The following is a 25419-nucleotide window of genomic DNA, read 5'->3' as shown; positions in this document are numbered from 1 at the left end:
TTTATTAGTTTTCACCTTTTTGGTAAATTGCTTTAAAGAAATAAGATGAATTGACATGTGGGGAGGGGGGGAGTCCCTGCAGTCTGGGGAGCTTCATATATGTTTCCAGATTGCTGGATCAGGTGTTAGGAAAAAAAAGAGAGAGTAAGATATCATAGGCGAACATGCTTTAATGCCAAGTGTAAATGTTTCAATTTAGTTGTTAATACTTTGGGATGAGTTAATGATGTATATATCCTGCTGTTGAGCAAGGTTGCCAGATTGAATGAACATTTTATAAAACTCAGGGTTTGCTAAATCAGGTCATCCCTCTAGCTGGTAAAGATGAAAATAAGACAGAATAAATGAGAAACAGAGTAGCATGACTCAGACGTTATGAATATGTTCCCCAAGGGCTAGTTATTTGTGGAAGCCATTTAGCCATTTGGGTTTAATTCACAAAGTTGAAGAATCCCTGCCCCCCCCCCGCCATGCTAATCACATGTCTTCTGTTACTGACATTTTTGCTTTGACTCCTGCACTTGAAAATCTCAATTTTGGAATCAACATTCATAGTGTCTCTGCCTGGATCCATCAAAATGGACATGCATGGCTGGGATTTCAAATGAGCACAAACTTGGGGTGATATCGAGTGTACTTTGGCAGAAAGGAATGTTAGATTTCCAGGCTCCCCATAATAGAGATCCTGTTTTCAGACAGTTCAAATTCTGTGGCATCATCTGTCATGTTCTCCCTGACTACTGCTAGGCTAGATGGTCGTGAAACCCTGTAAATGGGAATGGAACACCTTTGAAAAGCCACTTCCTTAGGATTTATGGGACAATTTAGAAGTGCTCAGATCCTAAAGTGATGGGTGTTGCGGAGGGCCCTTTGACACAGCAGGCTGGCTCCACAGCTGCTATAAATCAGGCAGGGCTCTGTTGCGGGCAAACGGCCATGACAGCTTGCTCCTTGGCTATGAGGTTTGTGTTCTTTGCAAAGAGGATCCAGCTGTAAGTGCCTGGCCCTGCAGGAGACTGGAGGCAGACTGTGACTGCAGGACCATCCGCCTCTCTCACAGCAGCCTCCCTGAGGTTGCGATGCACTGATCAAGGAAGGGAAGTCTTGCCGCTACATGCTGCCTGTCGATCTGCCTTGGGAAAATAAATAAGACACGGATCGTGGTATTGGATGGGAAGGAGCATAGGTTGAGCAATGTCCAGCGATAAGATGCTGCCTCTGTCTGCTAAAAAGCACTCCAGGCAAGGAGTAATAAATGCCTGTTGGGGGGGACGACGAAACAGCAAGCAATCAGATGTCTGTTTATTATTGTACGTTCATGGAATATAATAAATCCACCACCTCTCTCCTTCCCTGCTCTCTGCTGATTGATTCCTCTCCCTGGCCTAGACAAAGCCTTCCCTTTGTGCTCCTGGCCATTTTATCAGGCTAAAGACTTCGAGGGGGGGGGGGAGAGTCTGTTTCTTTTCCTTGGTATGTTTATCTGCCTTAAACCTGCTGCCCCAGGCTGTGCCCCTTTGTTCAAGGAGCCAGAAGCAGCTGCTGTGCAGATGCCTTCAGGTTGGTACCAGGTGGAGGCAGGATGCTGAGGCTTCGTAATCCTCGCTGTAGAGAAGGAGATATGAGTTTCTCCCCACCAATACTAGATTTCATGCAATGAAACAACAGCAGTGGGGTAGGTTTGTTGTTGCAGGTACTGAGGAACAGCTTAGGAGGATTAGATACAGCATTGTTTGGTTTTTCTGTAAAGCGCCTCCCATATGTGCCATCAGTTTAATCAAGGATGTCGCTTTTGCTTTCCTTCCGGTGGGAAATGTTAGCAAGGATGCATGGAGAGGCATTATTGGTGACTGCTTCCCAAAGGCGCAGACACATCCAGGAGCAGCTTGTGGGGAAGGGCAGCGCAATAGATCTGGCCTCCTTGTTCCCGCATCGCATACGGAGACATTACTGGTACAGAGCAAAGTGACTGCAAGGGTTAAGGAAAAGAGAGCTTAACTGTGATCCTGGGTCCAGATAGCACCTTAGCTTAGCTGCTGCACTGCCCAAAGTGAAAAGGCCTGGGAAGGAGCAAAGCAGAGGCAATCTCCTTCCCAGGAGCTTGCACATTTTCATGAAGCCATTGTTTAGCTTAGCATTATGTGCAAACACAGCCCTCTATCTTGTGCAGAGATCGCTCCAAATGCTATGCTATAATGGCGCTTCTCTCTCTCCCTGCCACCCAATCTCTGCCTGTTTTTCATCTTCACAAGCCCTTAAAATACAGGCGAAGAGCTGAGTTTCAGAAAAAATGAAGTCATTTGCATAAGTGTGCTGGACAGAAGCTCAGGCAGAGAGCCTGGAATTGCTCACATGTTGTTGCAAGGGATATCGCATCACTTGATATTCTGCCTTGCATTTATTGATGAGCCTGCAGATCCATGAACCAATATCACACGATTCTCTTATCAGCTGCTGCTTTATGAGCATTCATGTGTAATGTTCATAAATGATCCACCAGCTGTTTCCAGGATACTCAACAGTTCTGTAAACAGAAGGGAGAATATCTCTTTAACTTGGAAGCTTCCCTGTGCCTGCAGCATCTCAGCGAGTGGATGGTTTTCATGCAGTACCTCTTTCTATAAAGTGCTAATTAGTTCCAGGCCATCCTTCAAACAATATGGAGCCAGTGAAGGCTTGCATTTACAATGTTATGCCCCTCCTTCATGCCTGTGAGGCAGCTCCACTCTGGATTTCTGTCTGATGTTGTAAAGATGCATCCTTTTAAAGCATTAGATCTCGTGTTATCTGCTCGGTCTGTTGGCCAAGATGTCACAGAATCACCAAGGGAGTCTAGATTCCAATCTTATGACACAGAAATCTTAGTGGGTGGCTATATTATTATTTTTAAACCTGCAAAAGGACATTAAATAGGAGATTCCTATCACTTTTAAAACAACAACAACAACATGTAAGTCACCAGGTGCGCCAGCACATTTCCAGGATACAGGTCAGGTTTTGATAAAAAAAAAGAGCAGGAGGGTTTAACCCCTGAGTCCCCAGAGTACTTAGTCTGATTAATGCCATCAGTTTTTCAGCACCAAATGCATTGCAGCAAGTTGAGTGAAATGCAGTCAAACAGGCGAGCAGCTCTTTAATCAGAGGAACGATATGGATTCTGGAGGGAGGGAGAGGAGAGAGGTGAAGAAAAGGATATGAAAACAAAGAGAGAAGCCAACACGCAAGATTGGTTTGGATTCCAGCCATCCTGGCTCCTTAGTTTACGGCAGTCCAGATCTGTGTGTCAAAAACACAGGCGAACCTTCCTGATAAAGAGTTTCAGTTTCTGCTTTTGCAAAGGTTGCAGAAAATTTTAGGCTGCAGGACCCATTCTGTCTTCTAGTGCTTCGTGATCAGAGGCCTCTCTGTCATGGTGGTTTTTAAATCCTTTTCAAGCGAGACTGGCTCCAGGATTGAGGGTCTCCTCAGAAAAGTGCATTCTTGATGGGCCCCTTGTATGTTGGTGGATCGATTTGATGGCAGCAGCAGTGGTGCAATAAGGGGGCAGTTAGGTGCCATATTCATTGCCCACAAAGTAGTGTTGCTCTGGAACTTGGTAGTAAATGGTTCAGTTCCCAGTTGCCTAACATCTCCATTCCTTATGGGTAGACATTAGCATAGCAGCAGGACCTGTTAAGGTGCTGGACCACCAGCAACCACCCAAGGATGCTGGGTGAGGATGCTGGATTGCTGAAAAGAACATAAGCAGAGCCTGCTGAATTGGGCCAATGGCTGATCTAGTCTGGCATCTTGTTCTCATAGTGGCCAACCAGATACCTGTAGGAAGTCCACAAGCAGGACTCAAGCAGCTGGAATCCAGAAGCATTACAGCCACCAAACATGGAGATGGAGCATCACTATCATGGCTCAATAACCTTCTCCTCCATGAAACTGTCCAATCATAGGGTAGCCATGACCTTTCTGCATTGCTTTGAAGCAGTTGAGCCTAAGTGCCTGAACTCTGAAATGAACCTGGAGCCGAGTTGGAGGAAAAGTACCGTGTGCATTTAAACATAAGCCAACTGCAGGATGTGCTGGAATTTTATCACGGCCTCAGCACCTCTTCAGAACAAAGGGAAATAATTTCTGTGTTTTGGGGATGCTGAAAAGCTCTGGAACGTGGACCTGGCAGGAATTGGGCGGGCAAGCCCAGTCAGGAGCAAAGTGGGAATAGATAAGGACTTGCACACCAGTTTCCTTGCCAGCATCCTTCTTTTTTATTTAGCACACACCAGGTTCCACTACTGCAATGGCTTTTCATCGGGGGGGGGGGGGGCGGCAGCCCAGCTAGGTTGCTATTTCTCCTGCTTCCAGACAGACTTATCTTGGATATGCAAGAATCTCAGACGTTCCAGCGACTGAGGAGGCTCTGAGGGATGGTTTCCATTAGTGCGTGTGTATATACTATACATAGGGGTGTTGACCAGGGTCAGTTAACCGCATCAATCCTAGCTGTCAGCACAACATGGATTTGCTCCAGGCTGCCCTCTGTAGGGCTTAGGAACACATTGTACTAGCCAGACAGACTTTCCAATGTCATAAACCAATTTAATTTTGAAAACCAGATCTGGAATCCGTTAAGATAAGATTCTGAGGGCATACGTTCCAAGGTTAAGGTTATGATCAGATTTATTTTCAAAAAAATGCAAATGTTTCTTTTAGGCTAACATTTAAAAATCAGGGTAATGATTTGCTCTTCAAAATAAGTGATTAACCCTCAAATCAGTTTAACATTACAGTAAAACTCTTAGACAAGCAGGAAAAACTTTTCTTCTGAAGGTAAAACTACAGTTTTATTTATTTATTACTCATTTAGTTTATTCCTTCAAGAAGTTCAAGGTGGAATATACGGTATGGTTCTCTTCTTCCCAATTTTATCCCCAGAACAACCCTGCGAGGTAGGTTAGGCTGAGAGACCGTTACTGGCCCAAGTTTACCCAATGAGTTTCATAGCAGGGATTTGAACCCTGGCCTCCCAGGTACTAGTCTGACACTCTAACCACTACACCATACCAGGTGAGATTTTTATGTTCACCCACCATGTATTAAACAGCTGAGAGTCAGCTCAGTTAAGCTGTGCCCTGTGAGCAAAAGACAGGCACTTCCTGTGTAGATTTCTTTTCAAAAAAATGTTATACTTATGGAACTTGAAGGTGTTTTTTTGATGTACAACTAGGTTCTCCGATTTGTAGGATGTCATTAGTGACATTTTGCAAATCAGAGAACTGAGTCACTTTTAAACCATAACTCCGCTGAAATGCTTTGCTGAGGCTTACGGTAAGAAAAATGTATATGTAAAAGGTGCACCTGAGAATTGAAATGAAGAAGATTCCATTTACCGGTAATATGTGTCTTTCCTAGTGCCTGCTTCCTGGAGCTCAGCTCTAAGGACTGGCAGCGCTGGCTGCGGAAGTGCCCTGCCCTTGTGTGCTGAGGGCTTTTTGCGTCTTTGTTCCTTCCATTATTAACTTTCCTCCCCAGAGTCCTCTGCTTGTTAATTTGCAACACAGCAATTTCAGACAGCAAATAAAAGCAAGGGATAACCAGCCACAAACGGTAGCCAGGAGGATTTATCTACTTTTGTGTAATAGGAAGTTCTGAAATGGGCCACAGCAGCAAACACAGATAAGCCTTTTGGAGCCCAAACATTTGCTTTTGTAACCCTTTCCTAGTCAGTCAATTGCACACCATGAATTGAAATCAACCATGCAGAACGGCAAGACACACCTACCTTCAGCATTTATTTATTTTTTACTAATTTCTTTTTTTTTAAATGGATTTTGCCAGATTTAAATGATCTTTGATTTTGATCCTAATAATCTCTGCTGCAAGCATGGAGCCTGCTTAGAGCAGGAACAATCACCTTCTACCTAATAGGATTAACTTTATGGCTAGTTGAAACCCATCTTAGGGCTTGCTTGCTTAAGACTTCTTGTGTTGGCGCTTGCCTGCTTAATACTCCCTGGCTATTCCACTGTGCAGCATTAGCAACATGGCCTAGGTGCTTCCAGATGGGGGTTTATTCTGGGATTGGTGCATGCAAATTTTCCACAGTATTCACATAATTTAATCTGGATTTAGACTTTCCATGGAAAATCTGATGATTTTTTTTTAAAACCAACAACAACAATCCACAATGTGTTGCCAACCATCCATTTGCAATACAGTGGTACCTCAGGTTACATACGCTTCAGGTTACAGACTCCGCTAACGCAGAAATATTACCTCGGGTTAAGAACTTTGCTTCAGGATGAGAACAGAAATCGTGCAGCAGCAGCGCGGCAGCAGCAGCAGGAGGCCCCATTAGCTAAAGTGGTGCTTCAGGTTAAGAACAGTTTCAGGTTAAGTACGGACCACCGGAATGAATTAAGTACTTAACCTGAGGTACCACTGTATTAAGTCCCTACCTGGAAGAACCCCTTGCCTCTCTCTCAGAGCTGAATTCCTGTCATAACCTCCTGCCTATTAGACCCTTAACAGTGTACAAGCCTGGGGCCTCTTGCTTCAGCGTGGCTATTGCAGACCGTCTTCTTCCTTACTAAGCAAATCTTTGGCCCCCTCTGCTTCCAGATTGCCATGCTTCGTGCGCTGCTTTTTGCCAGCATCTGCGCATCATGCTCCGCCTCACACCCTGGAGTTGTGAAGCAAAGCAACAGATTCTATTCACGAGCCACGCGCCTCTTTGCTGTGGCCTGGGATGGCCTAGAATGAGCCTCGCCCCAGGCCACTGAATCTCTGAGGAAAGCTTTCTGGTTCCTCCTCCCAGGAACAGAGGCATGTTTTGTGTCTGCCAGCCAGCCCAGCTCAAGGAAATGGTGATGCAAGAAGGGGAAAACACCTGCCGCGGGCCCAGGCTTGTGCAACCTGAGTTACTGCATATTTTTAGCATATTTTTAGTCTTGGCAGCTTGAATGGAGTGGCTTGCCTGTTCTAACAATAACCACCACCATCTCAAACCACCCAGATTTTTTGTTGTTTTGGTTAATGCTGTACTAGTGTTATATTTTCTTTCTTTCTACAATTGCATATGGCACTAATTCTGGGGTGGGGAATCTTTTTCAGTCTGAGGGCCACTTAGTGGGTAATCTTCCTGGGGGGACTTGGCTCATGGAAGAAGAGGGAGAAAGGGTCACTACTAGCAGTGTCCTGCCACACAGAGCAGCCCTGCTGGTCAGGCCAAAGGCCCAATCTAGTCCAGCATCCTGTTCTCACAGTGGCCAATGGGAAGCCCACCAGCAGGACATGAGGGCAACATTTGTGATTCCTCACAAGTGGTAAACAGAGGTCTACTGCCTCCAAATGCTGCTAGTGAGCCTCTTCTTCCCCCAAACCATTTTTCAATGTTGTAGGCTGTTGCACAAGTCTGCTGATCCATGCAGCCAATGGGCCATGCCATTCAATCTGTCTCACTACGTCTGTAATAACCTTAGCCTTGTTTTCAAAAGGGGGAGGATTGCAGGTTGTGAGTCCCTGGCATGCTGTTCCCTGTACCTCCAGTGCAATTAAAAGAGGATACCCAGTTACCTACGTGAGTGGTCAAAAGCAGAAGCAATTAGCAGGGGAAGGTGTAGCTGTGGGGCATGTTAAGAGTCTCCCCGCTCAAGGCCTGTGAGTCAGAAAGAAAGGGAAGACATGCAGGTGACCCAGCTAGGAGCCAGTCTAGCAGCTTGCTGAGTGCCTTCAGTGCTGCAGTGACTGGCTGTCGGTTAACTTTTTTTGTCTGAGGTGCTTCATGGCATTTCTTCATGGAAGTGAACAGTGCAGGGCTCTCTGCTTTTACACAGTGCTGCTCCCCAGTGCCTAGTGAGGACGGCAGGCTGAAAGATGTGCCCAGGAAATCTGTGAGAAAGGGGCACTGGAGGGCTGCATTGGCATAAGCAGCTGGTTGTTGAGACATGTGTAAAGGATAAAAATCTGCATTGAGTGGTGGAGAGATGAAGATCTGCACTGAGGAACTTCTGTTCTAGCAGGAGGGCTCCATCTGTTTTGTTACCTGGATTCATACCACGGACTTCACATACATACATGCATATTTTGACAACTGAGGTGTATGTTTTTACAATCCACCTTATTGTAAGTTGTTTTAAACCAGGACTTTTTATTTCATTTTAGTTATTACATTTGTATACCACCTTTTCCTTCAAGAAGTTGAAGGCTTCATACGTAGTTCTCCTCTCCCTATTTTATCCTCACGGCAACCCTGTGAGGTGGGTTGGGCTGAGACACAGTGACTGGCCCAAGCTCACCCAGTGAGCTTCATGGCTGAGTAGGGATTTGAACCCTGGTCTCCCAGGTCGTAGTCCAACACTCTAAAGTGGCCTCAAATAAGTATCTGCATGTGTATCTCTGTATCTGAATCTGTATCTATCTGTACTGTGATGGCCCAAGGGAGAGAGCATCTATAGAACCCATCAGTGATCCCTGTCTCTCCAGGAACACATGCATCTATTGTCTCTTTGACTGCAGAAATCACAGAACCGTACCCACACAGGATGCCTTTATTTATGAAGGGTTACATAAGGCTGATATTTATGGGCAAAGAAATTATATTTATGCAGGCTGTAGGTGATGTTTATGAAGAGCTATGGATAGATCACTGGAGTGTCTAGCCTTGGAGTCAGACTCTGTGGTTTACCTGAGTCAATTGAGCCAAGATGAAGATGAGATTCCATGAAACGGAGCAATTTAAATCACCACCTATAAATCCCAACTTCGGAAGGTGATGGCTTATGCCTCCCTACATAGCAAGTGGTAGATATTTCCTCTCACTCATCCAGATCTTTCCAGTGGCAGGAAGGTTATGGAAATGAAGTGTGCACCATTAAGCTTATCAACCTGGGGGTATTTTTAATGAAAGGCCTGTGGCTTTTTTTTATTCTAGGAATTTAATGGGAAGGCTGGAAAAGAATCAGAAGTTGCAAATGGCAGAGTTTAGTGATGGGTGTGTGTGTGTGTTTATGTAGAGAATCCCATCTGTGGGATTCAGCCAGTTCTAAAACAGCACTATCAGCTTGGGGTCAGGTGTGCATGCCAATGGGTTTGTTTTTAGCACTGCTTGTTGCATCAGCCAATGTGCAGGAACCATGTGTTCCCAACCATGGACTGTACTGAAGATAAGGACACTGTGGCTAATAACCTTAACTTCTGGGCCCCCGTGGGTGTCAAATGGGCAACACACTGTGCCTGTTTTGAGAACAGATTGGAACAGGAAGCCACTTGTAGCAACGTAGTGATAGTCCCTCGTGCTGCCATAATGGTTGCAACAACTGTGGACTTAAGCACTTCGGACATTAACAATGCCCTTTTGGGGAGGCAGGTCTATTTTTCTCAAGGAAGAAAAAGAGCCCATCTATGCTTGTGCTTGGGGATGACAGGATGGGTCATGCTGCAAGGAGATGCGTAGGTCAGACAGCCTAATTTGTGAGGGCTGGTGAGAGGAGCTGTCCCTTTCATCCCCCTGATACTCTCCGTAAGAAAGAGGCAGCTGCGGAGGTAATAAATTTTGTGTGAAGGTGACCTTCTTTTACTTGTCAGCCCTATTTCCTTAGGCTGAAACTTATTCTGTGCTCAGGCAGAGGCAAAAGAATCACCTCCACCTTCCTTTCAAAGAAATGCCATGTTTCAGAAATGCCCAGTGGAACACCAGGGTTGCCCCTTATATTTCAGCATTACAACTACATTGAACAACGGACGCCAGATCTCTTTGTCTGTAGAAGCCATTAGGGGGCATTCCCACATTCAGTGAGGATTTAACATGTGCACATTAATAGTAGAGCTGTACACTTGGATAGTAAGTCACATGCTTGTGTACCTGTCTCCACAGTAGCTGAGCTGCACAAATGAACAAGTGTGCACTCTTTTACACAAACACTTGTACATATGTAGAGGCAGCTTGTGACTGTGTTCAGTGTCATGTGTGAAAAATACTATTGTGATACTTTCACTCAAAATTTATTACCCCTGCAATTACCTTCTTTTTACAAAGAAAGAGAGTGTGTGTGAGAGAAAAGGAAGGAAGGAAGGAGAAAGAAAGAAGAAGAAAGAGGGAGGGAGGGAGGAAGGAAGGAAGGAAGGAAAGCTTGCTGCCACCTGCCCCTCTCTAGCCTTCATAAACAATGTGGTAATAGGCTAGGCCAGGTATCTTCAACCTTTTAGAGACCCAGGACCCAAATATGCATTCAGGGACCCATTCCTTAATCCTTCACCATTTATATTTGCATGGTGGTGGTGCTCCTGTTGTGAACCAGCTTGGATTAGGGCGTGGCCCACTAGTGGGTCCCAACCCATCACCTGAAGACCAGTGGACCTGGTGCTGCAACATTCAGTGAAATTTACTTGCCTGTGAATCCCCTTGTTGTGTGACACACCCTGTGACACCATCTCCAGATGTTTCCTGCCTGACTTTGCAAAGGGGCCTGCAGGGAATAGCTCTGCCCCCTCATCGACATTGTGGGTGCCGGTAAAACTCCCAAGTCAGCATGCCGTGGACTGAGTCTGAAAGGGGTGTTTGTGTGTGTTTTCATTGTGCAATGTGTCCCATCACAAGGATGAGGCTATGGTTATCATTAAGAAGTGAATTAAGAAAGAATACTCTGCACATGTTCAGAAGTATTTTCTTTGTAACTACTTCACATTCATAAACTACGCTTCATATTCATAAACTATGCTACCACTCCAGGAAGTAAACCCTGGTAAGTCATAAAGGGGTTAAAATCAGCCAGTGCCACAGCCTGGAGATACTCGCATGGGTAGTGAAAAAATGCTTCAAACTTGCTTCTCTGTTAGCCGTGTGTTATAATATTGATTTGTTTAAATTAATTTTAAAGGATTTTTTTTCTGTCAAAGAAGAAAGTGCGTATGCAAAATTCCACACCTTCTCCTTTAAATCCAAAACTACAAAGCCTTTACAGATGTGAGCTAGGAAATGTTACTATTGGAAAGCTTGCAGCCAATAACAGGGTCAGTATAAGGACCTTTCTTTATTGGCTTGCAGACTAGAACTAATCAGGCTTATTGGAAGGTCTTTCCTCCAGATGATCTTTTTTGTTTGTTGTTCAATAAATGCACAGTTGTTACTTATTAGATGTAGGGACCCTTTCTCAACTTGGTGCCCTCCATACATATTGGATTACAATTCACATCACCACCAACTATTAGCTCTGCTGGCTAGGGATGATGGAGGTTGGAGTACATCAACATCTGAAGGGCTACAGGTTCTCTGTACTTGCTGGAGGTAATGCAGATTTGTTCTCCCAAAGCAGGGTATCTAACACTTCTCCTAGGACGTACAAAAAAAGTGACTGTATTCATATGTAGTAATAAACTATGTTTATTATTATATGAGTGAGCCTTAGGCTCATACATCCCCCTTGTTAGCAAAGTCATATATAGAACACAGATGGAACCCAGAGAGAAAAATCACTTTACTGAGGAAACTGAACAGAACAGTGTATAATTTGAGGAGAAGTAAACAGGCAGGTTTTGTCTTTCTTAGTTCTGGCCGTGTACATAGCAAGGAGACATTCAACCAAACATACAGACAGGGCCGTCTTTAGCAGGTGCGGCGCCAGGGTACAAATATCCGCTCAGTGCCCCCAAATTACCACGGATAGTGGGGGGCAGCGGCGGCGAAGCTGCACACTGCCAGCCATGGGGGGGGGGTGTGCACGCAACTCTCCCCCATGCTGCTGCAGGAGAGCAATCCCCACAGAGGCTTGGGAGGGAAGCCGCACACCCGCCAGCCATATGTTTGACAGGGCGCAGCTGGTGGGCATGCAGGGAAAGGGGAGGCCGCCGGCAAAGCCATGCAGCTCCCCCACTCGCTGACGCGCCCCTGAGAGCCGACGCCCTGGCGCAATGAACCACCAAGCCATATGGAAAAGACGGCTCTGCATACAGAGGAAAACTTTCTCAGAACTGCACAGCCAATTAGAGCACATGCTACCCTTGGTGAGGATCATACCACTGTGCTTGGTTGCTAAGCAATACCTCCACCTGCCTCTCTGCTTGGCTAGTTGACTTTAACATTAACAAAATTAACCCTTAAATTACAAACTGAATGATCCCGCTTGTTTCACCTTGCCCCAATTCTCCTCTGTGAGATGATTGGAAAGTTTCACTTATGTTGTTGATTAACTGCAGTTTAATGTTATGCCCAAACCCTAAACTGTGGTCAATCTAAAGTTACCAGATTTTTTCCAATTAATCCGGGGACACTTTTTAACTTCCTACTAAATAGATGGATTTTATCACGGGACTGATTTGTAAATCTGGGGACTGTCCCCGGGAAACGGGGACGTCTGGTAACCTTAGGTTAATCTCAGCTATGGTTTATTATGAGGAATGTGGGTGGCACTATGGGTTAAACCACAGAGCCTAGGACTTGCTGATCAGAAGGTCGGCGGTTCGAATCCCTGCGACGGGGTGAGCTCCCATTGCTCGGTCCCTGCTCCTGCCAACCTAGCAGTTCAAAAGCACGTCAAAGTGCAAGTAGATAAATAGGTACTGCTCCAGCAGGAAGGTAAATGGCGTTTCTGTGCGCTGCTCTGGTTAGCCAGAAGCGGCTTAGTCATGCTGGCCACATGACCCGGAAGCTGTATGTCGGCTCCATTGGCCAATAAAGCGAGATGAGTGCAGCAACCCCAGAGTCGGTCACGACTGGACCTAATGGTCAGGGGTCCCTTTACCTTTACCTATGGTGTATTATAACGTCTGCTTCTGAAACCAATGTTTGAAATCAACTTATATCAGTAAGCCATAGTTAAAGACTAGCCACAGTTTATGCAGGTTCAGACATAACACTAAATGCAGTTAGTTACAAAGAGAACTGAATGTTTCCCATTCCCCACTCTGAGACCTCTGGGTATAGGGTGGTATAAAAATTCAATCAATCAATCATCTCCTCCTTGCAGCTGCACTGGGAGAAGAAACGAAGTGGGAGAGCACATGAGCCTGAGGCTTGTTCATGTAATAATAGACCACAATGTACCATTTCATGTGAATTCAGCCTGCATTGTGATGTTGGGAAAAATACAGTTCTTCCCCTAGCTAAGTCATGCAGTGCACTTCCAAGTGGCATGTGATATTTGGTACTGCAAGCCTGCCATCCTCAGTGACGAGTGATGCTGCTCACTAATAGATATTTTTGACCTTTAATGATACGGTAAGTTACCTATTTTGAAGCTGAGTGCAGTCCACCCACACTGTGCCAGTAGGACCATTTACCAATCTCTCTCTCTCAAAACAGGAAATATTAGCAAGGCGATCTTTCCACCACCCCCTTGCTGCAATATCTTTTATTTCATGAACCTCTTGATTAAAACAACTGGCTTTTTGTTGCCTGTTTAGGTCTTTGAGTGTTGTGCTGTTAAATCATGGGCCAGGAATCTTTTTCAGCCTAGGGGCCACATACTCTTCCATGCAACCTTCTAGGGGCCGCATGTCAGGGCTTGGTGGGGCCAGAGGCAAAAGTGGCGAGAGTAGCAAATGTGACTTTTACCTTTGTACAGTAGACTAGTATACCCCCCTTTTTCTTTCTTGTATTAAAAAATCAATCAGTAAAAATGATTTTTTTAGATCAATTCATTTATTAAACTCTGTACAGGAGAACTGTGTTTATAGCAGTGTCAGTTTTAAATTACAGTCAGAAAGCTTTTAGTGATAATTTTATTTGTAAACTGCTTTGAGGTTTTCCTACAATCAAGCGGTATATAAATTTTATGAAATACTAAAAGAAAACAAATAAAAGAAAAACATAATAAAGAAAAGAAAAAAGTGTGTGTTTTGGGCTCTGCGATCTTGCCTGGGTGAAAGACACACAACCCGGTTTTGGGATTCAGCATGCTAGGGTATGAATCTATTCCCCTCCATTCTGTTGAGAGAGAATAATGTGCCACTAAGGTTCCTTTAGGAAGAACGCCAATATATACTACCAAGCTTTTTTAAAAAAATAAGATATAATGTATGCATTTTAAAATATCTGAAATGGGTCTGAGATTTACTGCCTTCATCAATTTCTATTTCAAATGTCATTGAATGGCTTGAGGGAGAATCCTCACGCCCACTTTGCCTTCCTTAAGTCTGACTGGTTTGATTGTTATGAAGGCAGAGTGAGACCAATCAATTTTCTTCTTGATATTGGTTTAATCCAGTGATTTCATGGTGGCTCATTTTGGTTAATTACTACTAGGCAACCTGCTTCTGAGAAAACATGTTTATGGAAGGTTTATACAATTTGAGGGCTTTGTATTTACTTATTGTCTTGCATTTACATTCCACCCTGCTTTTGGCATTGAACCCAAGGCAGTGTGCATCTGGTTACCAGGAGGTCCCCCATCCAGGCTCTGATCAGACCCAGGCCTGCTTAGCTTTAGCAAGGTGCTGGCCCTAAATGCCTTCAGACCACACCCTGGGACCCTGCAGCTGATTTCTAGGTTTTATCTTTTGTATAGTATGACAGATGTCTCGTGTCTGATGGGAGGTGAACAATCTGTACCTTATTCTGCACAGGGCAAAGTGCTGTTGTGAGGGGATCAGTCAATCCTGGGAGAAGTATATAGTCTGCTTTGGCTGGGGTTGCACTCTTCCTCAAGATACAGGTTTGTAGTTTGGGGGAGCTCCTTGACCCGGCACTGTTTTACGAAGGCTAGGAAGGTGGTAACACTGACTAAGGGTGCCTTTCACCTGCTTAAGTTGGTAAGTCAAATGTGCCCTTACCATGTGCATTCATGCCAGCTTCCCTGAAGATGGCTCACTGTTGATTGCCAGGAGGAAGAGGAGATAGGCTGCGGGGAAGTCAGTGTGGTGCAAATGCACAGGCAGGAACACTGGTTTACACTTCCAGTTTACACCACTGCCTTGCCACAGTGACCCACCTTCCAGGAGCTAGTGTAGTGGTCCCACCCCACATTCTGATCCAGAAAATGAACAGGTAACCATAGGAAGCGATGCAAAATTTGAGTCATATGCTTCCTCCTTCCATTCCCAATAAACACCCTAGTAGCAAAAGGTTTGGATGTAAAATTGGGGTTAAATGCCTCTGGACCTCATTTAAGATGCTGGTTCTTACCTTTGTAGGTCTAAATGTTTGGAATCTGAGCACCTCAATCTCTGCCTTCTCCTATGTGTGCCTTCCTATGCATTCCATGCGTAATCAGAAACCTTGTTCTGTGTGCACCCTTGTGCAGAAAAGAACCAGGCAGGGCTTTTTCAGAAGCAGTGCAAGTGTTATAAAATGTCCTCCCAAGGGATGCCTTCTTGGCCCCATCACTTGCTAGCCTTCCATTTCTAGGTTTCAACACAGTTGTTTCAGTTGTTGGTTGGTAGTTCTCTCTCTCTCATATTTGTGCACTCCTGTTGCTGTTGGTTGGATTCTGCTTGCTTGATGCTGTTTGCAGGTTGATTTTATTGCTACTGTTTTGTTCATTGTTTGTGTTTTGATATTTCTTGCCTGTTGGCTGCTTTGAGTTTGAAAGAAAAATGAGATACATCATCAACATCATGATCATTGCAGAGGATCCTCTCAAGACCAATACACATAATGTAACTAAAGGTGTCACTTGAAGAACAGGATATAGTATATTGCAGGAATTCTTAGCTTTGAGTCAGTAGAATGTGAGTGGGCTGGCAAACCTAGACTTTCTACCCAGCCAGGCATAGAAAGCATATTATTTATTGCATTGTTGTTCAGAAATCCCACTAAGTGCAGTGGGTTTTAGTCACAAATAAATGTGCATAGGCTTGTAGCCTGACAGTCAAGGCCTGCACATCTAGGATGATAATGCCTGGATAGCAGGCAGTCTAGAATATGCTTCCTCTGTCAGCAGTCAACTGTAAAACGCATTTTCCATTTTGAAGATTTGTTAATATAACCTTCCTATTGTAAAACTTTTCTGGTTGGAAGCGCAAATGCTTGCTGCTCTCTGCCCATGGGTCTTTGTTATTTATGATATGTGCTTTGATCTTGAGATGGTCCTGCTGTTTATTCTTTTAGACATTTTTATTCTGTGGGTTATTAGTGGCTTGGAGGACCGTTGTGGGTCAGAAAGCAGTGCAGAGTTTTCATATAACAAATAAGGGAAGGGAAGGGCATTAGTAGTTAGATTATGGGTCCAGGAGAAAGACTGACAAAGTGTACAAATAATACAATTACTGAACTTTTCAGATTCATGCAGCATTAAATTGCCTTAGCCTAATCAAAACCAATATGGCCTAATAAGCCAGCATGGAGAGCAATTTAAGGGCATTAGGACCACTTGACATTAAAGGAGCATTAGTGAAGCAAAACAGGATCTAGGAGGAAATCTTGGTGGTGGCAAACCTGAACAAAGGGAGCAGCAAAAAAAATTATTTCTGTGCATCTGTTAAATGAGCTGTTTCATATGGTGTTTCTTTCTTGATTTTAAAAAGGTGTTGCAGCTCACACTGAGTCTTAGATAAAGGGCAGGATGGAAAAGGCATGTTTCAGAACCAAATATCCATTTGATAGTCGCAATCTATTTATGGGCATCATCGTTGTAGCGTACTTAAGATAGGAGATCAGGCAGGCAGAGTTTCTAGGACTATAGAGCTCAGCTCCCAAAGAATCTTTTGCTAAGGGAAATGCCAGCATTTTATGCTCTTCACCTTCAGCCTTTACAAAAAGCCCTTCTTCCTAAAACACTCTGATCAGGTTAAAGCACAAGCTGTCTCCTGCTGCACCTGCTGTGTGTGTGTGTGTATTTGGACACATGCCGGTGTCCGTATACCCTTCACCTTTCTCTCCTTGGGGGAACTGAGCTTGAAATCTCTCTCTCTCTCCACCCCCCTCTGCACTCCTTTGCAATGCCTGCTGGCTGCTGCTATTGCTGCATGTGAGGCTGAGAGCATTGTTTGAATGATGAGGCTGGACTAGGTTAGATAGACCCTGGTGCCTGAGAGAGGGAGAGGCAGCAGATCTCTCCCTCTCCCTCTCTCTCCCTCTCTCTTGCCTGCCCAGAAATCAGAACAGAAAGACAGAAAGCAGCTGCTGTCTTCCCTGAACTCAAGGAGAGTAGAGAAGTTTAAAGATGGGGGAAGCATACTGGACCACCACATCCCTATCCTTGCCGGCACAGGACTTTCCGTTATGGCACATTTCCTAAGGGCACAGGGGAACCGGCTGTGCTCCGGGAAGACTTACCTTTCACCCACCTTCCAGGGACATGGTTGCAGGCAGGGATCGCAGCTGAGACTTTGCCACCATGCTCAAGTTCCGAGCGGACCGTCGGGTCAGGTAGGATTTTCCAGGTGATGCTGCAAGGCTGTAGAGCAGAGGCAGCGGGGTCGCGGCCTTGTCATTCTTGCTCTGGGGGCTCATGTGTTTCAAAGAATGGCTCATTGGGAACTTCATTTTGGTCAGTGACTGCTGCATTGCAGTGCTGGGGTAGCAGATGCTTAACTCAGGAGTTTGTGGAATAGGACCAGGAGAGGCAGCTGCCGGGGAGGGAATATTTAAGGCGGTTCTGGGGAAGTTAGCTCGGTGGCGTTAGTGCTGAACCCTGAAAGCTGGAACTGGGGGGGGGGTGGAGAAGGAGGTGGTTGGCCGAGTGCCAGCAGGAGGTGCAGAAGCCACACACAACTACAAAGGATTCTGAAGGGGGGAGGAGGGAGCCTGAGAATAAAAGGCAAACCTGCTTCTGGCTCAACTGATTAAAGAACCCTTCTGAATAAAGGCTGGAAGCAGAACAGTGCAATGGCTATAAAAAGTCCCACAGGCTATACCTGTCCATGAATAACACTCTGGGTGGTTTCGGCAGCTCCAGGAAAGTTAGTTTTCACATGGCTTTGTAATGTGTGCTCAAACTGAGGCTCCTGCTACCGTGTTCCAGTTTAGAAATGAAGCAGTACTTGAAGGTAGAGTGCCAAGAAAGAATAACGATCAGGTAAATTTACACCAAAGCTAAGAAATATTATAATGCATGCAATAGCCCTCATAAATAACAGTAGCAGTAATATAGTACAGTACCTTCAAGATACAAGTGAATAAAAAAGACAGACCCCTGCCCCGAGGACCTTACACTCTAAAGTTTTAATAATGGGGAAAGTCACAAGGGAGATGCAGGACAGTAAAAGCAAGGGGAACAAATAATGGATGTGGGCAAACACAATTGTAGCTACTTTGTTGTTAACTGGGAATGGTGATGGGTTCAAGCAAGAGTTTCTGATCTGACATTGTTGCAGAACACAGTGCTAACAGGTACAAACACTAGTTCTCCCTCTGAATTTGGTGCTGGGTATGGACTGATGTTGTCCAAGTCAAAAGTTTATGCCTGTCTTCTCATATGAAACACCCCCATCATTCTGGCTTGTCTCTGTAGTTAGGAAGCGAGACTCTGCCTCTTGTATGTCTCATTGCCATCCTTACATGGTCACTAGCTATGCTGTAACTCATTTTTTCAAGTGCACTAGCATAAACATAACTGTGTCATCTCCCCCCGCCCCATTATTATTTTTTTAAAAAATCTGTTTTGGGGACTTTTGTTCCTTTATTTTCTCAATTTAAATGCAACATTATTTATTTGGGATGTGAACTAATAAAAATTTCTCAATTGAATTGGTGGGAACAAAACATGAAATGGAATTATGTACTGGCTATTTTTTATTTTAAAAAACTTTGTTGATGTGATTTCATGCTTTCCACTGAAACTCTGTGTACTTTCGGAACTTGAGTTTAGTGACAAGGCTTATTTATCCTACTCAAAACACAGTTGCAATATATTCTTGGCTTAAATGTTGACATTGTGCAAGGCGATGAACCATTTGGATAGCCTAGCCTAGACCCATCTATACTAGGCAAAGGAACCAGGAAGTGGGGGGGTCATATACCTGTAGAAATAGATAAAGCACTTTAATTTAGATGCTGGGCTGGGAAATGGAAGACCTCAAAATAGACCATCATAGTAGCCTTGGAGAAAGTTGCTTTATGCTGCTTTGGGCTTCAATTCCTGAAAGTAAAATGGAGATGTGGGCATCCTGACAGCTATGATGGAAATTTATCTTGAATTAACAGGTGGTGGATTGCATATTCTTGTGGCATACCAGAGGTAAAACCAGCCACATATTAGAACCCCGAGAAGTCCAGGAAGCAGAATATTCAGTTGAGTTACCTCTTCCTCCTCATCATACCCTGTGTCATTGTTACGCTGCCTCCCAACTGGAGTTCACTGTTCAACAATGCTTAATGTGCCCTTCTCAGAGGATGCAGCCCAGGGCAATTGCTCTGCCCTCCCTCCCAAAAAGGCATTTGTTAAAATTAGAAATGATATATAGATGAGAAGTCAACTTTTGCAGATCTCAATGTTTATTGCAATTGGCACCGCTATGAAATTATTGAAAGATGATATTCTCTTCCCTTACCTCTTTGCTACATGCAAAGCTGTAAAACATCCACCACACACCTGCCACATTTGAAATAAGCCACATGAATCTTCTAGCAGAATCTGCAGAAGAGCCCCAGATCTCCACAATTCCACCTTTATGAGCTCTTGAACCCCATCTGTGACTGCTCTCCACACTTCCTGGAGGGATAAGCTCACAAGTATCTTTCACCTCACCCCATCCTAGGATTTTCATATTGTCTTGTGCCTTGCAATCGAACTTATCTTACTGCGTTTTGACATGGTAAATTTACCCTTGGAAGATATTGCCATGCTACTTCTGTGTCATGAATACTTCATTTGAAGGTGCCCTCATTTGGGGACATCTGATATTTGCCATCAGGGTCACTTTAGCTTCCAAGGATAAGTCTCAGCTGATGAGGTCAACAACACCTCTAAGGGTTTGCATTCTAGGTGCACTACAAAATTACAAGAGCATTATCTGACTTGATCCTTCATTGTGTTTCATACCACCACAAATAAATGCCAAGATAATTCCAAATCATAGACAATTAGTGCAATATTGGATTATGCTAATGGTTCATCAGGCTATTACTTTAATAGCGGAAGAGCACCTTAAATATTACTGAGTTGTGCATGGTAGTGCAGTTGTGCAGGGGCACTGCTTCAGATTTCAGGAAGGGGGTGAGGGCAATCTGGACACACACTATATAGAACAAAGTTCAGATATATGTGCTCTCCTGAAGGATGCCTCCTGTTTGAGGATAAATCCCACAGAGGTGAAATAAGCCTGGGGAGAGTATTTATGTGCAATAAATAGGCAAGATCATGGATCAGCAGGCAGGAGGAAGCAGTAATCGTAGTGAACACACAGTGCAAGAGAGAATGGGAAGAAAGTCGTCAGGACCCTGGACAGAAGCCAGTGGAGCTGGAGTCAGCAGGCAGGTAGTGTTGTTCCAGCACTGGTCAGAAGCCAATTTAAGGCTGAAATATTGCTGCAAGGAGGTGTATAATCCACCATAATCAACTAGTCAAAATTGTAGCTCTTTGGTTCTGAAGTGTTCACTTCAGTAATGAAGAACTATATTGGCTACAAAATGCCAGGAGACTAGGGAGCTTCTGGGAGGGGTTGTGGGTAACCAAAGACATCAGCAGGGAGATAATCCCAAGGTGGCGAGCAGAGAAAGCATGGCCTCTGGCAGTTCATCTGTGGGATATTCCCCAACAGCTGTTTTCCTGAGATGGTTGATCACTTTGCATTGTTTTAAACCAGCGCATTACATTTTCTATCAATTTACAAGCCTTGTTGTCTACATGCGGATGCTGAGGCATGCATACCAATTGGCAGAGGAGAGGGAGACCAAGAAAGGGTAGAAGAGAGTGCCTTTAAAGAGTCAAGATCCACTACCCCAAATTGCCACTGGAAGTCAGGGGAGGAGGGAACTGTTTTGAGGGGTGAGTAGGGAGGAAACAGGTTTGCTATTTTGGTGATGGAGAAGATGTGCTTTGGAAGAAGATGTGGAGGGGAGAGTGCTCTTGTGCTTGAGCCCTACTTGTGGGTTTCTCCACAGGCATCTGGTTGGCCACTATGAGAACAGGATGCTGGGCTAGATTGATTGTTGGCCTGACCCACAGGCTCTTCTTACGTTCTCAGGGTGGGTGATTGGGAGGCAGAGGACTGTGGAGAAAAATTAGGTGAGAATGGGAGAAGGAGACAGGCACTGAAATTGGGGTCAGCAGAAGGGGGCATGAAAAAGGCCGTCTTCTTTTTAAGTCTACCTCCTGCCTCATCTCTCTTTTATTAGGTAGTTCCTGTATCAGGATCTGAGTAAGGAATGGCCTCCTATGCACTTTTCCTTACAACTCCTGCTGTTTTGTTATGTAACGCTATTCATGGTCTCATTTCATACTCTAGATAGTATCATTCGGCTCAAAGCAAGGTGTGCCAGTTACAGCTTGTTACCCAGCACCTGCGTTTAATCTGCTCCAGGAAATTTCTGTGGTCTTAGTCCAAAGCTCCTTGAAGCCAACAGGATCGCCTTGATTGCCATGGTCTCTGCCCTCCCCCACTTCGGCTTACGGATGCTTCGTCCTCAAAGCATCTTTCTCCTATGAGCTAACTGGTCTTGTGCATGTCTGATATAATGAACTAGAGTCTGAGTTTTGCAGCTGGCTTGTGAAAATGAGTTAAGGGGCAGGGAGCTCAAAGGGTATGGGTGTGTGTTGGAACTGATAATGCTTAAAGACTAGCCCTGCTCTGCTTTACTGCTTGCATGCACCCCCATGTTCAGGGTTTTTTTTAAAAAAGCCAACCCAATTATTAGAGAAATGCCATCAGCCTTCAGCATTCCTTTAGCACATGGAAGTTAACCCCTTTCACAAGTTGCAAGTGGTTCGGAAGCTTTGCTGAGATTGGCAGAACCCACTCTGTTTTATGTTGATCTTGGATTTTATAACCCTACCCACAACTGGCTTTGGGGAAAGGGTGGAGGGTGCTGTGGTTGAACTTGCCACTCCATAAACATTTCCTAGAAAGGATGTTATCAAATTAAGAAAAGCAATTCAGTGAAAGTAGATTCAGGTTTAGCAGGAATGGCAAGTTTGGCTTTAAAATGTGAAAATCATTTCCTGATTTTAAGGACTAGACTTCTGTAGTTGGAATATATTGTAAAGCCTTCATAACCTCACGAGGAAGGATTTGTTTTAGAAACTAGTGATGAAGTGCCGCCATGAAGGTGATTGGGAGGGGCAGCTGCTGGCCAAGTGATATTCAGCCTGCCAAGTTTTTTCATCCTGGGGAAAGGGTCAGACTCCAGAGTAATTCTGGGGATGTAAAGAGAATACGGCAGCCCAACCTGAGTAAGCTGGCCATTGTGTCACTGAGTCTTCTGTTATTTATGCACACACTCCACACTCATGTTCACTCATGCCTCACTGATAACCATGTCTAGGCTCCAAATTGTCAAGGGACCCTGAATTTCTTTGCCGTCCTTGTGTGGTTTAGCTCCTTGATTTGCAATAAACTTTCTTCAGTGCTCTTCTTTCCAACTCTTTGCCCTAAGATGATGCCTGGCTATTTAAAAACTCAGAGGATGCACAGAAAGAAGCTGCAGCGGGTGAGGAGGAAAGGCTTCCTTTGTGCAAGGGACAAATTGTGTGGAATTCCTCACGTGCAGCCAAACTTGTGATTTGTTCTTATGTAGTTCACACAACAGGTTCATCATGTGCACACTCAGTTCATGAGATCAGGGCATAAACACACACACTGGGCCTTAGACAACCTCCCTCAGGGTGGGGTGGAATGAAAACCGTTGGTTTTTTCTTTTTGTAAACAGGCCCAGAGAAGTAACAATGCCCAGCAGGCCAAGATAACAGAATATGTTCTAATTAAAATCTGTGTCTGGAAAAGCACATCACAGAGTGCTGCTGCCTTGATTTGTTTTGGCTTCTGTAATTTAATATTTTTTTGTTTGAGCCAGTACACTTCAGTGTTATTTGGAGAAGCACTAAATGCTTATGGGGTAGGTCTTGTTGTTGGATAGATCTGTTGTTCCGTGTGGGGTCTCTGTCTCTGTTCTCCCCCACTCCCAGATACAGTGTGTCTGTCTGTATCTTCCTTGAATGTGGTAAACTTAGCATAAATAAGGGTATCCTCAGTCTTTCTTTCTGGTGTGAATCTGATGCACAGACATGGGTTCATTAAAGGTAAAGGGACCCCTGACCGTAAGGTCCAGTCGCGGACGACTCTGGGGTTGTGGCGCTCATCTCGCTTTATTGGCCGAGGGAGCCGGCGTACAGCTTCCGGGTCATGTGGCCAGCATGACTAAGCCGCTTCTGGCGAACCAGAGCAGCGCACGGAGCAGCGCACAGAGCAGCACCGTTTACCTTCCCGCCGGAGCAGTACCTATTTATCTACTTGCACTTTGACGTGCTTTCGAACTGCTAGGTTGGCAGGAATGGGTTTATTAGAGGAACATTAAAAAATAAGACTTCCTCCTACCTGCATTCTAAAGCGGTCTTGTCCAAAATTGTCCCACCTGTGCTTTGCGCAATGTGAAAATGATCTCTTAGCTTTAACTAGTTAGCCCCCTGAATGGCGTCATGAAAAATGGATGGAGTCATTTCTTTCATTCCTATCAGCAGCAACGTTTACACTACAGGGCTAGTCCTGATCTGGCAGCAACTAGCCCCAAACCTGTAGAATGAGTTCCTATCTTCTTTAGCATATGGTTTAAATCAGTGGCATTTGGCCAGAGTTTGCAGTGTTCAAATAGTCGAATTCTCAGAATGTTTCACTGGCAAAAGGCTTGGGGAAGGCTACAAAGCACTCTTTCCAGATTTCTGCTAGCAAACAGAGGACATTTTAGCCCCTGAACAGAAAAAAACCAGGCTGTGTAGCTTTTGATGTCTCATTTAGGAGGGTGCATGAAAAGGACTGTATTAATATTCTCCCTCCACTGTAATATGCTTTGGGCCTCAGGTGTGCAATGATAATATTTCAAACTGAATCACAGTTGCTGTTTGTGAAGACTTTAATTATTGTGGTTGGTGTGTGCATTTGTGTGTGTGTGGTTAATTAACTGACAGAGAGAGCTGGGACCATGAGAAAGGCTTTCTTTTGAGTGGCAGGGTGAAATTCACAAGTTGCTGAGCTCACAGTTTGTTTCCTGGTGACTGCACAAGTCTTTCATTGGTGTATTATGTATGCTGCTTCCTTTTCATTAAAGCCATTAATACAGATGCTGTTTATTCCAGGCGGTGTCAGATCTTTATGGAAAAAACTCCGTGCAGGGTGAGATATGCCTCTACAGAAGTTGACAATAAGATTCCTGGCTGCTGTGATAGCATAGCTCCCCAAAATGAGCACTTACATTGAACTGTATGTGCTATTACGTGTTGATGGTTGATTCCTTGGAAGCATTCTGTAGGCTATAAGCACATTTGAGACAGCAATGACGGGGTAAAGCTTTTGTAGATTCTGTAAGTTAGGCTCAAAGGCAGATTGCAATTTCCTTCTCTGATATGAGCAAGGGGAAAACATAAACATATTTCTATACCTGCAGTGAAAGTAGAGACGTTTATAGTATCACAATTGATCACTGGGCCAGGTGTAGCAATAAAAAGGCCAGAACTTAAAAGCAAAGGGTCTCCTTGCACACTGGCACTCCCTCTAATAGTGAAATCAGGTGGTGCGTGCCGACAGAAATGGAGCCAAATTGGTACCACTGGAAAATGAGATGGTAGTATAAAATCTAAGGGGGCAACCCCACCCCCAAACTCAGGATTGAATATACTCAATCCTGTGGCCATATAATGTTGAGTCTCAGTTGTAATTATTTGTATACCCAATTCATTTTACTGTTGATATATTGTTATTATTTTGCTGCTGTTACTACTACTACTACTAATGTAGTTATATACCTTGAATTGTTTTCTTTTTCTTTTTGAAAACCTTGTGTGGCGGCTCTTTCCCTTTAAGTCACTTCAACAGTCTTAATAATTCAAAATTCAGTAGAAATAATCAACTAATAAGAAATTATTAATTGATTAATGATTATAAATCAAGTGGCACATGCATTGAATTACTGCGTAAAGGGGAGTTTATTGAATTAACTGATGCCGCTGGTCATGTAAATCCACTGCTGCTGAATAGTTATAGATACTGGGTGATCATTCTGAAAGATGGATTGTTTGGACAGGTTATTAATTCTGTGGTATCTAACGAATCCTCAGCCAACATGGGGAGTGTACTTCAACCTGAGCCACCTAATTAATGCATAGCCCATCTCTCTTGTGTGTTTTTCCAGCCATAATGAAAGACGGAACACTTTTATTCACCCAGTGACTGGCCAAATCCCAGAAGAGAACAACCAGTTTGACTTGCAAAGGTAGGTCCTCTCTCTCATTTTGAGCACAAGAGTGGAGGTTCATGAAGGAGACGAGAAGCCTTAAGTGTGCCACCTGAGAGCAAATGGCATTCCTCTTGCCCCAGAGATACAGCTCAAGAAAGAATGGCAAGGATTTG

At 44.4% G+C, this 25419-nt stretch overlaps 1 protein-coding gene and 1 long non-coding RNA gene across 38 annotated transcripts in view; both read left to right on the top strand.

Moving 5' to 3' along the window:
• Positions 1-25419, top strand: part of LOC310764401 — a 468487-nt gene that overhangs the window by 378804 nt on the left and 64264 nt on the right. The gene's annotated exons all lie outside the window — the stretch shown is intronic.
• PLEKHA6 (pleckstrin homology domain containing A6) overlaps positions 1-25419 on the top strand; it is a 202158-nt gene that overhangs the window by 112475 nt on the left and 64264 nt on the right. For 36 of the 37 annotated variants that reach the window (XM_083618187.1, XM_083618153.1, XM_083618186.1 and 33 more), the window contains one exon: positions 25202-25282. In XM_083618187.1, the coding sequence (XP_083474313.1) occupies positions 25202-25282 (81 nt within the window). Of the gene's footprint in view, positions 1-16986; positions 17291-25201; positions 25283-25419 lie in introns of those variants that run through there. The other variant, XM_083618188.1, reaches the window with a different exon arrangement.

This window comes from Podarcis filfolensis, assembly GCF_964270895.1.
Source record: "Podarcis filfolensis genome assembly, chromosome: 6".
NCBI lineage: Eukaryota > Metazoa > Chordata > Lepidosauria > Squamata > Lacertidae > Podarcis > Podarcis filfolensis.
This window is presented reverse-complemented; position numbering and strand designations above follow the sequence as displayed.